This window comes from Taudactylus pleione, unplaced genomic scaffold (genome assembly GCF_031769625.1).
Source record: "Taudactylus pleione unplaced genomic scaffold, aTauple2 ptg000128l, whole genome shotgun sequence".
Lineage (NCBI taxonomy): Eukaryota > Metazoa > Chordata > Amphibia > Anura > Myobatrachidae > Taudactylus > Taudactylus pleione.
Genome location: NW_028284530.1, coordinates 1745838 through 1758386, shown reverse-complemented (window position 1 = coordinate 1758386; position 12549 = coordinate 1745838). Strand labels below are relative to the sequence as shown.

Genomic DNA, 12549 nt, shown 5'->3' with positions numbered 1-12549 from the left:
CTCAAGTATGGCTATCCTTAAAACCTGGACTGTTAGTGTGCGTTGAGGACCGTGGTTGGGAACCCCCGGTATAGTGTATGCCCAGCATAAGAAATAACAAAACATCATCAGCAAATAATAGAATCTTATGTTGTATGTTATTTATTAATGTTCCTGTTATAGATTGTAATTGATGTATACTCTCTGCTAAGGTTCTATAGATAGAACAAAAATAAGTGGTGATAAAGGACACCCTTGTCTAGTCCCATTAGTAATTGGGAATTTAGATGAGATAAATCCATTACAAAAAACATGAGCTCCAGGTGCTGATTATAAGGCAATGATTGCATATATTAATCTACCAATAATGCCAAATTTTACAAGCACTCCTTTCATATAATCCCAAATTAGTCTGTCAAAGAAGGTGTTTTTAATTTTTTCATTTTAGAAAATTGTTGGTCCCCTATTGTTTGCTACATGTGTCCAACACACACCTATGTAATATAGTATTTACTTAATTCTAGGGAAGGTTGATAAATCTTCTTCCAATAAACATTTTAAAAAGGTTTGATACTAGGTTAGTTTCTTCTTTTGTTATCAGGTTCCCGTTATGGATGCATAAGTGATATTTATTTTTTCTCCATTGCTAGTGCCCGCCTCCCACCACCACCTTCTTCAACCCCCTCCACCATGTATAACACCAAGGGGGGAAAAGGGTCACAACCTAACTACTGGATTTCTATGTCTGTGTTATACCGCTTTTATACCGAAATTTACTCGACCTGGCCATCCAACCCTCTCCCCTTTTACACCAATGAGCTAACCGGGTTAACCCTGCAATAACCTGGCTTTTAGCTCTGGTGTAAAAGGGGTATTACTGTGTCTGTCTGAAAATGACCTTGCTGGAAAAATAGTTTACATTTGTAATTCATGTTTGTACTGTTGTATTGTTTTATTGATCTCTGTTTGCAGCCAACTACAATAAAGAAGAATTATTTTAAAAATAAATAAAGTAAAAAATGTGCTAACTATCTCAGTTGGGGTTCCGGACTGTAGATAGACAGTAATTAGATAGACAATGTCTAGATAGACACCAGATGTTAGACAGTCAATAGGTACAAAAGGTCGACAGGGTCAAAAGGTTGACGTGAAATGGTCAACAAAAAATGGTAGACACATGATTTTTTTTGTTTTTTAAGGTTAGGGTTAGAGTTAGGCACTTACTGGAGGGTTAGGCACTTACTCCCATGGTTAGGGTTCGGCACTTACCCAGACGGTTAGGATTAGGCAACAGGTGGGAGGGTTAGGGTTAGGCACTTACCGGAGGGTTAGTGTTAGGCACTAAAAGGGATGGTCAGGGTCAGGCACCTACCCCAACAGTTAGGGTTAGGCAACAGGTGGGAGGGTTAGGGTTAGGCACTTACCGGAGGGTTAGTGTTAGTCACTAGAAGGGATGGTTAGGGTCAGGCACCTACCCCGACAGTTAGGGTTAGGCACCAGGAGGGAGGATTAGGGTTTGGCACCAGGAGGTAGGGTTAGGCACAAAGGGGAGGGTTAGGGTGAAGACTAGGGCTAAAAAAACAACAACAACAACAGGGCAACCATTTTCTGTTAACCTTTTGACCTTTCGACCATTTGTACCTGCCGACCTTCTTACATGTCAACATTTAGTGTGCTGACCTTTTGACCCTGGCGACCCATTGTCCCTGTCGACCTATTATCTGTCTAACATCTGATGTCTACCTAGACTTTGTCTATCTAATTACTGTCTATCTCTTATACCACACCCCTCAGTTGATGCTGAGTTCTACTTTTTATAGGGACTAACAGCAGAAATTGAGAAGAGGAGATGGCATCATTGCCATTGAGGGGGCATAGGATTGGTAGTGAGCTGGTCACAACCTAATGATATGCCACCCCCTATTGTAACGGATGTACTCTCCCCTTTTTGTATTTTACTCTACCGATGTCAAGAGCAGATTTCAACATTTACTGTACATAGAAGGATGTTGTGAAGTGGCAAAGAGCAGCCTCTATTGCAGTCTAAACTGTAAAGTCCCTTTTGATAGACTCTTCGGGGGAGCTGTATCAAACTTGGCAAGAGGAAAAGTGGAGAGAGATAAAGGGCCTGATTCAGAGCTGGTCGCTAGATGCGATCGCTCGCACGATGTGTATGCAAATTTCTTAGTCAGTGCTGCCTCACAACAATTCATTAGCACGCCCAGTATTTCTTAGAGAGCGATCACATAGTGTATGCAGACACCCACCAGCCTGTTTTAAGACGCCCACTTGTGCACATCATGTCAAGGAAGTGTATGCAACCATCGGTACATCGGATGCTATCGCAGCGCTTGAGGTTGACTATACCCTGCCACAAGCACTGCGAGCACTTCAGTGTAAAAACAAGCCAGGTGACGTGTACTATGATGCTGTCTTATAATTATGCACACCTCTAACACGCCATTGAGATGCTCGGGCATGCCTGCTTTTGCACCTCTACTCCCCAGTTTCTAGTGGCCAACCCCTGTCACCACCTACAAATGGCTTCTTCTGTCACTCACTCTGCTGGGCTGTCTATGTGCAGGGACCGAATGCATTGTAAACTTTCGCTAAGGTATGCGCATGTGCACTGCGATGTATACACACTGCATACCATCGGCAGCAGTGAGAGTATGCATCTGAGCGAGTGGGTCTGAATCAGGCCCAAAGTACCAAACAATCAGCTTCTGCCATTATCAAGCACAGCTGGCATTTAGAAGCAGATTAGTTGGTCCTTTATCTATTTCCACTTTATGGCTTTCCAAGGTTTGATACATCTCCCCCTCTATCATTAAACCTTTCAGTAAAAGTCTCTTGTCTGCATGTGTCAGGGCAGATAGTGATAGGCCAAAAGTGGTGAACCCTGTATCTCTTCAGGCTTTTGTTTTACGTTTCTCCGCTAAGAGTCCTTATTGTATGCAGTTTACTGCAGTATAACAGTAATTAGTTTGAATTGTGTTCAGAAAATTCCACATTTCAACTTATTTAACAAACATGCAACATTATAATCCTCGCTGCTGTGTCATGTATTGTAAATACATCGCTCCTGGGTTACTGTTCGATAACGTCTCTGTCAATACAGTGTAGAAATCATATCTGTCTGTGCTGTTATTTTCATTTTGAAAGTCAGAATGATGTCCTTTTATTCAGTAAGCTGATATTACCAGTTTAATAGGGTGATACATCAAATGGTGTGCACAGAAATATAGGAGATAAGATCACCTGGGAAAATACAATGTATTATTTACCATTAATATAAAGAATCAGGCTTGCCCCTTAGGCTCCAGTGCTGCGCCTGTTTGGCACTGTTGTTTCTCACTCAGGTTGTTTTCACTTGTGTAGAAACGTAAGATACAAAGAAAAAAATACAACCATGATCTAGCATTTCATATCACACCATGTGTATCTGTACACACAGAACTCCACCAGACAGATGTACACTGTTTCTAGTCACTATTTCTCCCCTTTATGTATTGTGCTTACACAATTTACTTAACAGGAAGGGCTCTATGAATATCTTTCCACGCAGTCTCTCTCAGTTTCTCTCATACTGTACATTATTGTGGTTGCTATGTGAGGAAAGGAAATCACACATACAGTAGGGGTATTTATTAATTAGCTGGACGTGTTTTAAGCTAATTCGTTTTTTTAAGTAGCAATCCTACATTTTCTTTACCTAGTAAGTTAGGTATATTTTAAGCATGCATTTGATAGTCCTTTTTCTTTGCTGTCCTTCTGCAAACCATTATTTATTTTTCAAAATCACTTTGGATGTTGCAAAATATAGTATATGGTTGCCACAGGCACACTACGTCATTTACCATGTGACTGTGGTTGCCATGGTACTTAGGGCCTGATTTAGAGCCGGATGCAATTAGCGCTCGCTCGTTCAGAAAAAGGGGGTGGCTATTCAAATGAACCGTTTGCTCTTTGCGGTCTGTTCACGCCTCTATGTCTGAACGAGTGAACAAAACTTTGCGGACGTTTATTTGAAAAATACGCCCCCTGGCCGCTCGCATCATACGTCATGTCCGCTATTTATTAGATTAATCGAGTACATCGATCAGCATATGAACTGCTCGCTATTCTTGTGGTTGGTTTTTCCTACCACTATATTGCGAGCAGTTTTGACTATAAAACAACCAGGTGACGTGGTCAATGATGCTGCTGTTTTAATTATGCACACCCATAAAACGCCCGTTTTGACCTTTAAGCACGCCTGCGTTCTTAATTACACTCCCCGTTTTCAAGCACCTTCCCCTGTTACCACCCACATACGCCTCATCCTGTCACTCAAAGTAGCACGCACTGACTGGTTCGCGCATGCGTATTATAAACCGTACGCATGCGCAGAAGTGCGAACATCGAATCAGGCCCTTAGTCCAAAGAAACCAAGGGAAAATGGTAAACGCCAACATTCTTAGAAAAACAAAATACAAAAACACACCTCCTATCCCGTATGAGCCACCTCCCCTCTGTCCCCCTTGATACTTGTTAGCAGGGCCGGATTATAGAAGGGGTGAACGGGGTGTCGTCCCGGAGCTCCCACACCTTGGGGTCCCCCATACTGCCGAAAATATTGACTGGAACCTGGCCACTCACCCTGGCCGGCATCCGGTCCCGGCAGCATCACAGCACAGTCCTCACTGCCACTGATTCACGGACTTGACATTGTCTGTCTATAGAAGCCCAGTCCACTTTTTTGAGGTAATGCTGCAATTTGTGGGTGCACGGGTAGGGGGTGGGGCCTAATGCAGTGAAGTGCCCGCCCCCATCAGAAGGCTGATGGGTTGTCTGCTGCAGATGCAAGAGGTTTGTGTGTGCTCTCCTTTCCTCCCTCTCTGTCTTCCCCTCTGTCCCCTCCACCCTCTCAATCCCTTCCTCTCTTTCTGTCTCTCCTTCTCTTCATCTATTTCTCTCTCTGAGTCCCTCCCCATCCCTCTGTCTCACTTCCTCTCTTTCTCCTTCTCTCCCTCCATCCTCCCTTCCCCCATCTCTCTCCCTCCCTCCCCCCTCTCTCTCCCTCCCCCACTTCCTGCCCTTTCTCTATTCCCTAATTCTCTCTCTCCCTATACTACCTCTCTGCCCTTACTCTCTCTCTCTCTTCTCCCTCTCTGTTCCTTCCTCCCTATGTCTCCCTCCCTCTCTCCTCCCTGTTCCCTCTCTCCTTCCCTCCCGTTCTCTCCCCTTACTCCCTCTCTGTCTCTCTTCTCCCTCTCTCTCACTCTCAGTCCCTCACTCCCCCTCTCCCCCTCCCTCTCCTTTCCCTCTCTCCCACCCTTTCCCTCCCTCCCCCGTCTCTCTATCTATATATATATATATATATATATATATATATATATCTCAATTTATATATCTATCTATATCTATCTATATACAGTATATCCCCCACTCTAAATCCTGTGTTTTACCCTGGCAGTGGCCACTTTTTTTATGGGGCCCCCACAACTTAGTTTGCCCTGGGGCCCCCACAATCCTCTAACCGGTCCTGCTTGTTAGTCCCCATTTGCTTGTGTTCTTATTTTTCAATGTTCGCTATCTTGGATTCTACACTGTTGATCTCCAACCGCAGATATTTGTTGTTACTCTATGGTGCATTATAATGTTAATATTTATACCCCTCAAACGTGGATGTGAAATATTCCCACCTCTATTGGTAGTTCCTATTATTCAGAACTATAAATTTGAATTTAAATAAAAAAAAAAGGATTTTTAAAAAAAAGAAACAGCACCATCTACTGGACAAATTAGAACTACCAACGGTCGAGGACTTGATTGGCACAGCCAATTCACCGGGGTAATTCACTGTACAAAAGTGGATGGAGATAAAGTACCAACCAGTAAGCTCCTAACTGTCATTTTTCAGACACAGCCTGTAAAATGTCAGGAGCTGATTGGTTGGTACTTTATCTCCTTTATCTCTCTCTCCCAGGACTTAATACATAGACCCCTAAAAGTCCAGTGAAACGGTCGCTCTTCAGCTCACAGGCTGCAATCTGCCTTCACTATGTCTTATTATCCTTTTGGTTATTCCTCCTCCTCTGTTTAACTCATATAAGTTCCTACTGTCTCCTGTGTTCAAAAGCAGCTGGCTATTAAAAGAACAATTTTGAAAAAAAAAATAATAATAATCTTTTGATGAGCTTGATGTTTTAAACTAAAATATGTTTACAGTAGTATACAATTTTCCAACTAAAGGCACTTTATAATAAACTGTTGCATATCGGTTATACCTGTATTACCTAAATGACTACAGTAACTTAAAGTTGTCATGATGCTTGGATATTGAATTTATTATGAAATTAATGGATGCCATATTAACATCATTTGTTCTGTTTGTTTGTTTTGCCTGTAGGTTTTGTTTTGCTTGGAGGGTCTCTGTAATGGAAAACGAGCAAGAACATCTCAAGCAGCCCTTTACATGCTGAGAGACAAGTAATCTTCATTTGGTAGTGTTCCTAGTCCATTTCTTTCCCTGTCTTAATACCACTATACAGCACAGCTATGTATGGAAGTGCTCGTACAATCACTAATTTGGAAGGCAGTCCTTCCAGATCACCTCGTTTGCCAAGATCACCTCGTTTGGGCCATAGACGGACAAGTAGTGGAGGAGGAGGAGGAGGAGGAGCAGGTAAAACACTGTCAATGGAGAATATCCAGTCCCTTAACGCAGCCTATGCAACGTCTGGACCCATGTACTTGAGTGACCATGAGGGTGTAGCATGTACTATGTTTCCAAAAGGAACCATGACTCTTGGAAGGGCTACAAATCGAGCAGTCTATGGTGGCAGAGTCACAGCCATGGGAAGCAGTCCAAATATTGCGTCAGCTGGCCTTTCCCACACCGATGTCCTGTCCTACAGTGACCACTTAGCCTTGAGCAGCGCCTCGCATCATCACCATCACCACCATCAGATCCCTTCTATGTTGAGACAGGTGAGAGACAGCACAATGCTTGATCTTCAGGTTCAGCTGAAGGACCTGCAGCGGGAAAATGAACTTTTGAGAAAAGAGCTGGACATAAAAGACAGCAAGCTGGGATCGTCCATGAACAGCATTAAGACATTCTGGAGCCCAGAACTCAAGAAAGAGAGAGTTCTCCGAAAGGAGGAGGCTGCCAGGATGTCCGTATTGAGGGAGCAAATGAGAGTGTCCCACGAGGAAAATCAGGTATTTTTGTTGAGTATAGAGTTTTAAGGATACCCACACTTTCACCATTTCATGTATTGTTTTGTTTCTTATTCTGTCTTTGGGAATCACTTAAACAAAATAGAAGATTCCACTGGAAAAAAAATATATGTAAATAATAATCTTTTCTTGCCCTGTTACAGTTTTCAAATAGAGACACATTTGCTGTAAGTTGTGATATCTACAATTTATAAATGCAATGTTTTTAAATCAGCATTTTAAACTGAAGGTTTACAATTATAATTAATTAAGGGAATGTGTTTGTGAGAAAATACATCATTGAACAGTTATTATATAATCTGTGGGGTTTTTTTGGAGTACAGTTACTCTATGCTGTCAGCTGTTCTGTCTGTTAAGGAGATTATTTGCTTGTCGGTAAACCCAGAAATGTGTCGGCTAGTTTAAGCTACTGCATTATAATGTGTCTTACAAAAACATAACAATATAAAAAAATATAAACATTGTTATTACAATTTGTAAGGATATTAAAGTCATTAAAGCGTTACTGGAACTTATAAAAGTACAATAAATTGGCCTGTTTTATTCTATGCAGGTCATGGATGTAGGATGTGACTTTTAGGGGAGTTACTAAGATTCGTGTTGGTGCGATTTGGTGTTTTTCAGTGATAAGCCCGTGAGTTAGCAAATCAGGAATTTACTAATACCCCTTTTCCACTGCCAGCAATAACCCAGATTTTTGCACTTGAGTGCGCAGCAACCCATGTTATTGTGCTGTGTGAAAGGGCAGTGTTGAAATAAGCCAGGTTGAGTGACCCGGCATTTCAACCCTGGTCACGAGGTCAACCTGGCTCGTTAAGCAGTATGAATGGGTAACCCGGGTCAATACGACCCAGGTTCCGTTCTCTGCATAGGGAGAGCCGGCACTTGGAGATGAAATCAGCTCCAAGCGCCAGCTCATCACTTGACGGCAGCGTCATCAACCTGGCATTAGTGCCGGGACAAGCCGCCTGTCTGACAGGGGTCTTATCCCGGGTGCGACCCGGCAAAGCAGTGGAATGGGGTATAGAGGGGAACTCACAGGGATTTCGCATGTCAAACACGACTTCACACTCTATTTCACGGCATATCACCATCAGACCAAACATCGCTGAATAACAGTGACATCAATGCAAATCACGAAAAGATTTGTGTTTGTCAACACGAGCGACCTTGAACCTAACTCGCAAAGCAATTCACTAAATGAATAGACGACCAAATCAGTGGCGTGTTTAGCAGAAGCATAAACAGATCAATGAGATCCGTGCATGCTTCTGAGTGTAAATAAGTATTAATTGAAATTAAAAATTGATGTGTGGGTCACTCCTCCCAAGCATAACCTCTTCTCTAGTAGGCATCTTTGGGTAAGAAAAAGACAAACCGCTACCCGAAATTGCTGAGACCTGTAGTCCTAATGTACAAGACAATATTGGATGTAATCTATTCTTTACATCTATCAACCCCGCACCCCTAGCCTAGCCTAGGCTTGCGGGGGATAGCCCCAACTTCAACCCTGGCCTGGGGCACACTGGGGAGGGGGGACCCACTTCCCCTGAAATCCCTGGCCTGACCTGACTAATTAGCGGGGTAAACGCTTTGGCCGGGGGACCCCCCCTGGTTGTGGCATTAGCCCCCTTGCTGCTGGAGCCCGGTGCTGGTTCTAAAAATACAGGGGACCCCTAAGTAAATTTTTACCCGTTTTTTTTTTTTGGTTTGTATTTACTAGGTCCAGATCCAAGAGCCTGGTGCTGGTTCTAAAAATATGGGGGACACCTAAGCATTTTCTTCCTGTATTTTTTGAACCAGAGCCGGCTCATAGAACCCGGGGCTGGTTATTCATGGAAGCGGGGACCCCACATAATTTTTTTTTTAATAAGACTATTAAGGCTTTTTAATGCTTCTGTTAAACAAGCTGCTGAAATTTGTGAATTTATGTGCAATTATGGGTCAATAAGAGTGAAGTCGCACGCGCCAACACACGTTGTGCATCACCATCGAATGCCAATAGTCAGCCAAACACGCTTTTTAGTAAATTTGTGATTTACTGCAGAAAGCGTTCCGCCGAAGAGCTGTGATTATGGATCGCACACCAACACGATTCTTAGTAAAATTTCCCCTTAATATCCTTTTTATTTTACAGCTGCAGGTATCTTAAGATACGTGTGACTCAGCATGCTATGCTAAATTGATCGGCTGCATGAAGATACGTTTAAAGCTTATGACAAGCTTTAAGTTTATCATCATGCGAAAGAAACACCAGTCATCATCATGAAGTTGATGATAATGGGGACTGACATTTTTATGTAGAATGAAGCAAGGAATGAACAGTGTGCCTCATGTGATAGCAGCACCAGCACTCATATCCTGGGTTGGTTGGGCACAAAGGCTGCAGACAGCACTAGGCTATGACTGGATGATGAAACTATAAAAAGAAAATCGTCAGTGTCGCACTGTAATGTCATGTTTGTCCCCCTGCAGTAGCCTCAGCCAGCCTTAGCTGCTGGTATCACTTTTGGGCAGGGCCACAGTGTGTTATCATCATCAGTGCGTATCTTGCATCAGGGGTTAAGCACCAGGTACGCCTTCTGACAGGTGTATATCTGACTGCTTACCCCTCTGAATGTGACATAGTTGTGTAAATGCTCTCTTACTGTACTATCCTGCGCTTGCTTTACCCATTCCTCCTCCGTTCCCCCAGTCTATTGTAGGATACACATCTGGCTGACCGTCCCACCGACTGAGCAATTTAATTGATAAGCATACACCAATAGGCCGCTCGATATGTCTGGCCAGACATCACAACTGGACGGGCATTTAAATTTGCCCACCCAATTGTAATGTCATTGTTGTCAGTTCTGCGGCCACCATAACGGATAGGTCGATCAGTCACACATACACACCTGCAGATGCGCACGATATATTTGCAAGATATATTGCATCTGCTGTGCCAACAGGATATATCTGTGTACAATGTAGTACATGAATACATTCTGTGTACACATGACCCATAGCACTGAACTATATATTGTTCTTTGGCGATATGAACGATATTTTGTACAGTGTGTATCCAGCTTAAGCGTAAGGAGTAGTAAAGGTAAGCTGTTGCATACATATGCAAGTGCACACATTTTCATGTGCACATACATCAGACGGTAATGCATATTTTACAGGGGAAAAAAATGTACGTCAAACTCTACATAGTCCACCAGTAAATACTTTGCATCGGGCAGCATTTTAAGAGTGGCGGTTATGAACTTCCTATGAGGGTATTGGCTGTGCCTAGCTCTGCTGTTCCAACTACAGATGTTCCCACATACATATATCCTCTGTGCACTACAAGTTGCGCCACACAACATGGGAGCTCAGTGTGACTTGGCAGCACCTAGCGTCGTTTTACCTTCAAATGCATCTTATTCGCAAGCAGCTTCTGCTGATTAAAATGATATGCAGCATGCCTATGTTCAGTGAGCGACTGCAGGTGTATCTGCATGCTAAACACCACGCTACCATGTTACAGCTGCTGACACTGTAACGTAGCATTTTGCATGCAGGATACACCCACACCTGCTCACAGAACATAGGCATGCTGCATGTCATTTAAATCAGCAGAAGCTGCTTGTGCTATCAATTTGCATCGCTGTGTGAAGAAGACGCATTTGAAGGTAAAAAGATGCACAAAAGACACTCGGTGCTACCGAGTCACACCACGGAATGGCACGACTAGAAGGGCTGTTTAACGCGCAAGGAGGCTAGATGTATGTGGACCCATCTATAACTGGAGCTAAGGGCAATTAGTGGTAGAGGGGAGGGATAGTACGTACATGTTAGGGTAAGGTGCCTGAGCTGGAATTATATTTAGGACCATATTTTAATATATTTCATTGCTAAAAATATTATATATTTCGAATTCTGCGAGCAGATATCTTTGTGATTATGGAAATGGTAGTGTGGGAGCGCTAATTGATATGTATGATGAAATGAACCAAATGATGTCAAAAATGTAAATAAATATTGAGGTCACATTTAATGATGCAATAGCATGAAAATAAGTATGGAATAAATAACAAACAAATATATCTAGAAACCAACATGTGAAAGGTTAACATACATCAATACAGGTGGTGTATAAATAAAAACATGACATAAAAATCAGCATAAATGAATAAATGTTGACAACCATGGGTAGATTGCAAACTGCAAAACAAATGTCCAAAAGGTTTGGATAAATGATGCACCTGTTGATATGAGTAATGTGTTAAATATCTCAAATGGATTTTGCTCTCAGATGTTCTGAGATGTTCAGCAGATGATAGAGTTTTGTATAGATATCTCTCTTACTGTTAAAAATAGGGAAGTGGAAAAACTGTGGAGATATAGGTGTCAATAATTCCAATAACGAGTGGACAAAATGAGTAATTGTGCCAGCACAGTATTGTATAATCCAAAGTCTTACCCGCTGTTTAGACCGTGTAGTGCGGGTGCTGTGCGGCGTGGGAAAATCGGCTGTACGTGCACTTGAAGATCCCGGCTGGGAATGAGTGAAGTTCTCTTATGCGGTGTAGCTGAGAGTCTGAGCGGCGGCTGAAGTAGATATAAGCTGCTCCGATTGATGAGACGTCTCACTGGTTTGCAGCTGAACACCTCGGGGAGAAAACTTCTCCGTGATGGTAACAGTGTAACTTGAAACAGCAATTTTGTTGCACTGTGTATTCAAAGTGGGCACCCCTAATGCGTTTCTCGGCTCTGTTTGACTGGCCGTTTCCTCAGAGGTAAATTCCCATTCAAATGGGTCAGCCTTATATCCCCATGTAGTCATAATGATCTGTTACAGGTGTGCATCTCATATGTTGCAGATCTAGTTAATACAGGTTGAGTCTCCCATATCCAGATAATCCGAAATACGGAATATTCCGAATTACGGAATATTTTTAGTGTGACTGAGAAAGTGAAACCTTTGATTTCTGATGGTTCAATGTACACAAGCTTTTTTTAAAGCACAAAATCATTAAAATACAGTATACAATAACCTTCAGGCTGTGTGTATAAGGTGTATATGAAACATAAATGAATTTCATGTATGTACACAAACTTTTTTTGATGCTCAAAATTATTAAAAATATTGTATAAAATGACCTGCAGGCTGTGTGTCTAAGGTGTATATAGAACATAAATGCATTATGTGTTTAGATTTGGGTCCCATACCCAAGATATTACATTATAGTATGCACATATTCCAAAATACGGAATATTCCGATATCCAAAATACCCCTGGTCCCAAGCATTTTGGATATGGGAGACTCAACCTGTAATGACATCGTGTTGGCACATTTTTATAAAATATCCAAA

The 12549-nt window shown here is 42.3% G+C and overlaps 1 protein-coding gene across 1 annotated transcript in view; it reads left to right on the top strand.

Annotated features, from left to right (window-relative positions):
• ERC2 (ELKS/RAB6-interacting/CAST family member 2) overlaps window positions 1-12549 on the top strand; it is a 1040188-nt gene that overhangs the window by 41757 nt on the left and 985882 nt on the right. The window contains exon 2 of the mRNA XM_088472750.1: window positions 6374-7188. Coding sequence (XP_088328876.1) covers window positions 6523-7188 — 666 coding nt within the window. The 5' untranslated portion in view covers window positions 6374-6522. The remainder of the gene's footprint in view (window positions 1-6373; window positions 7189-12549) is intronic.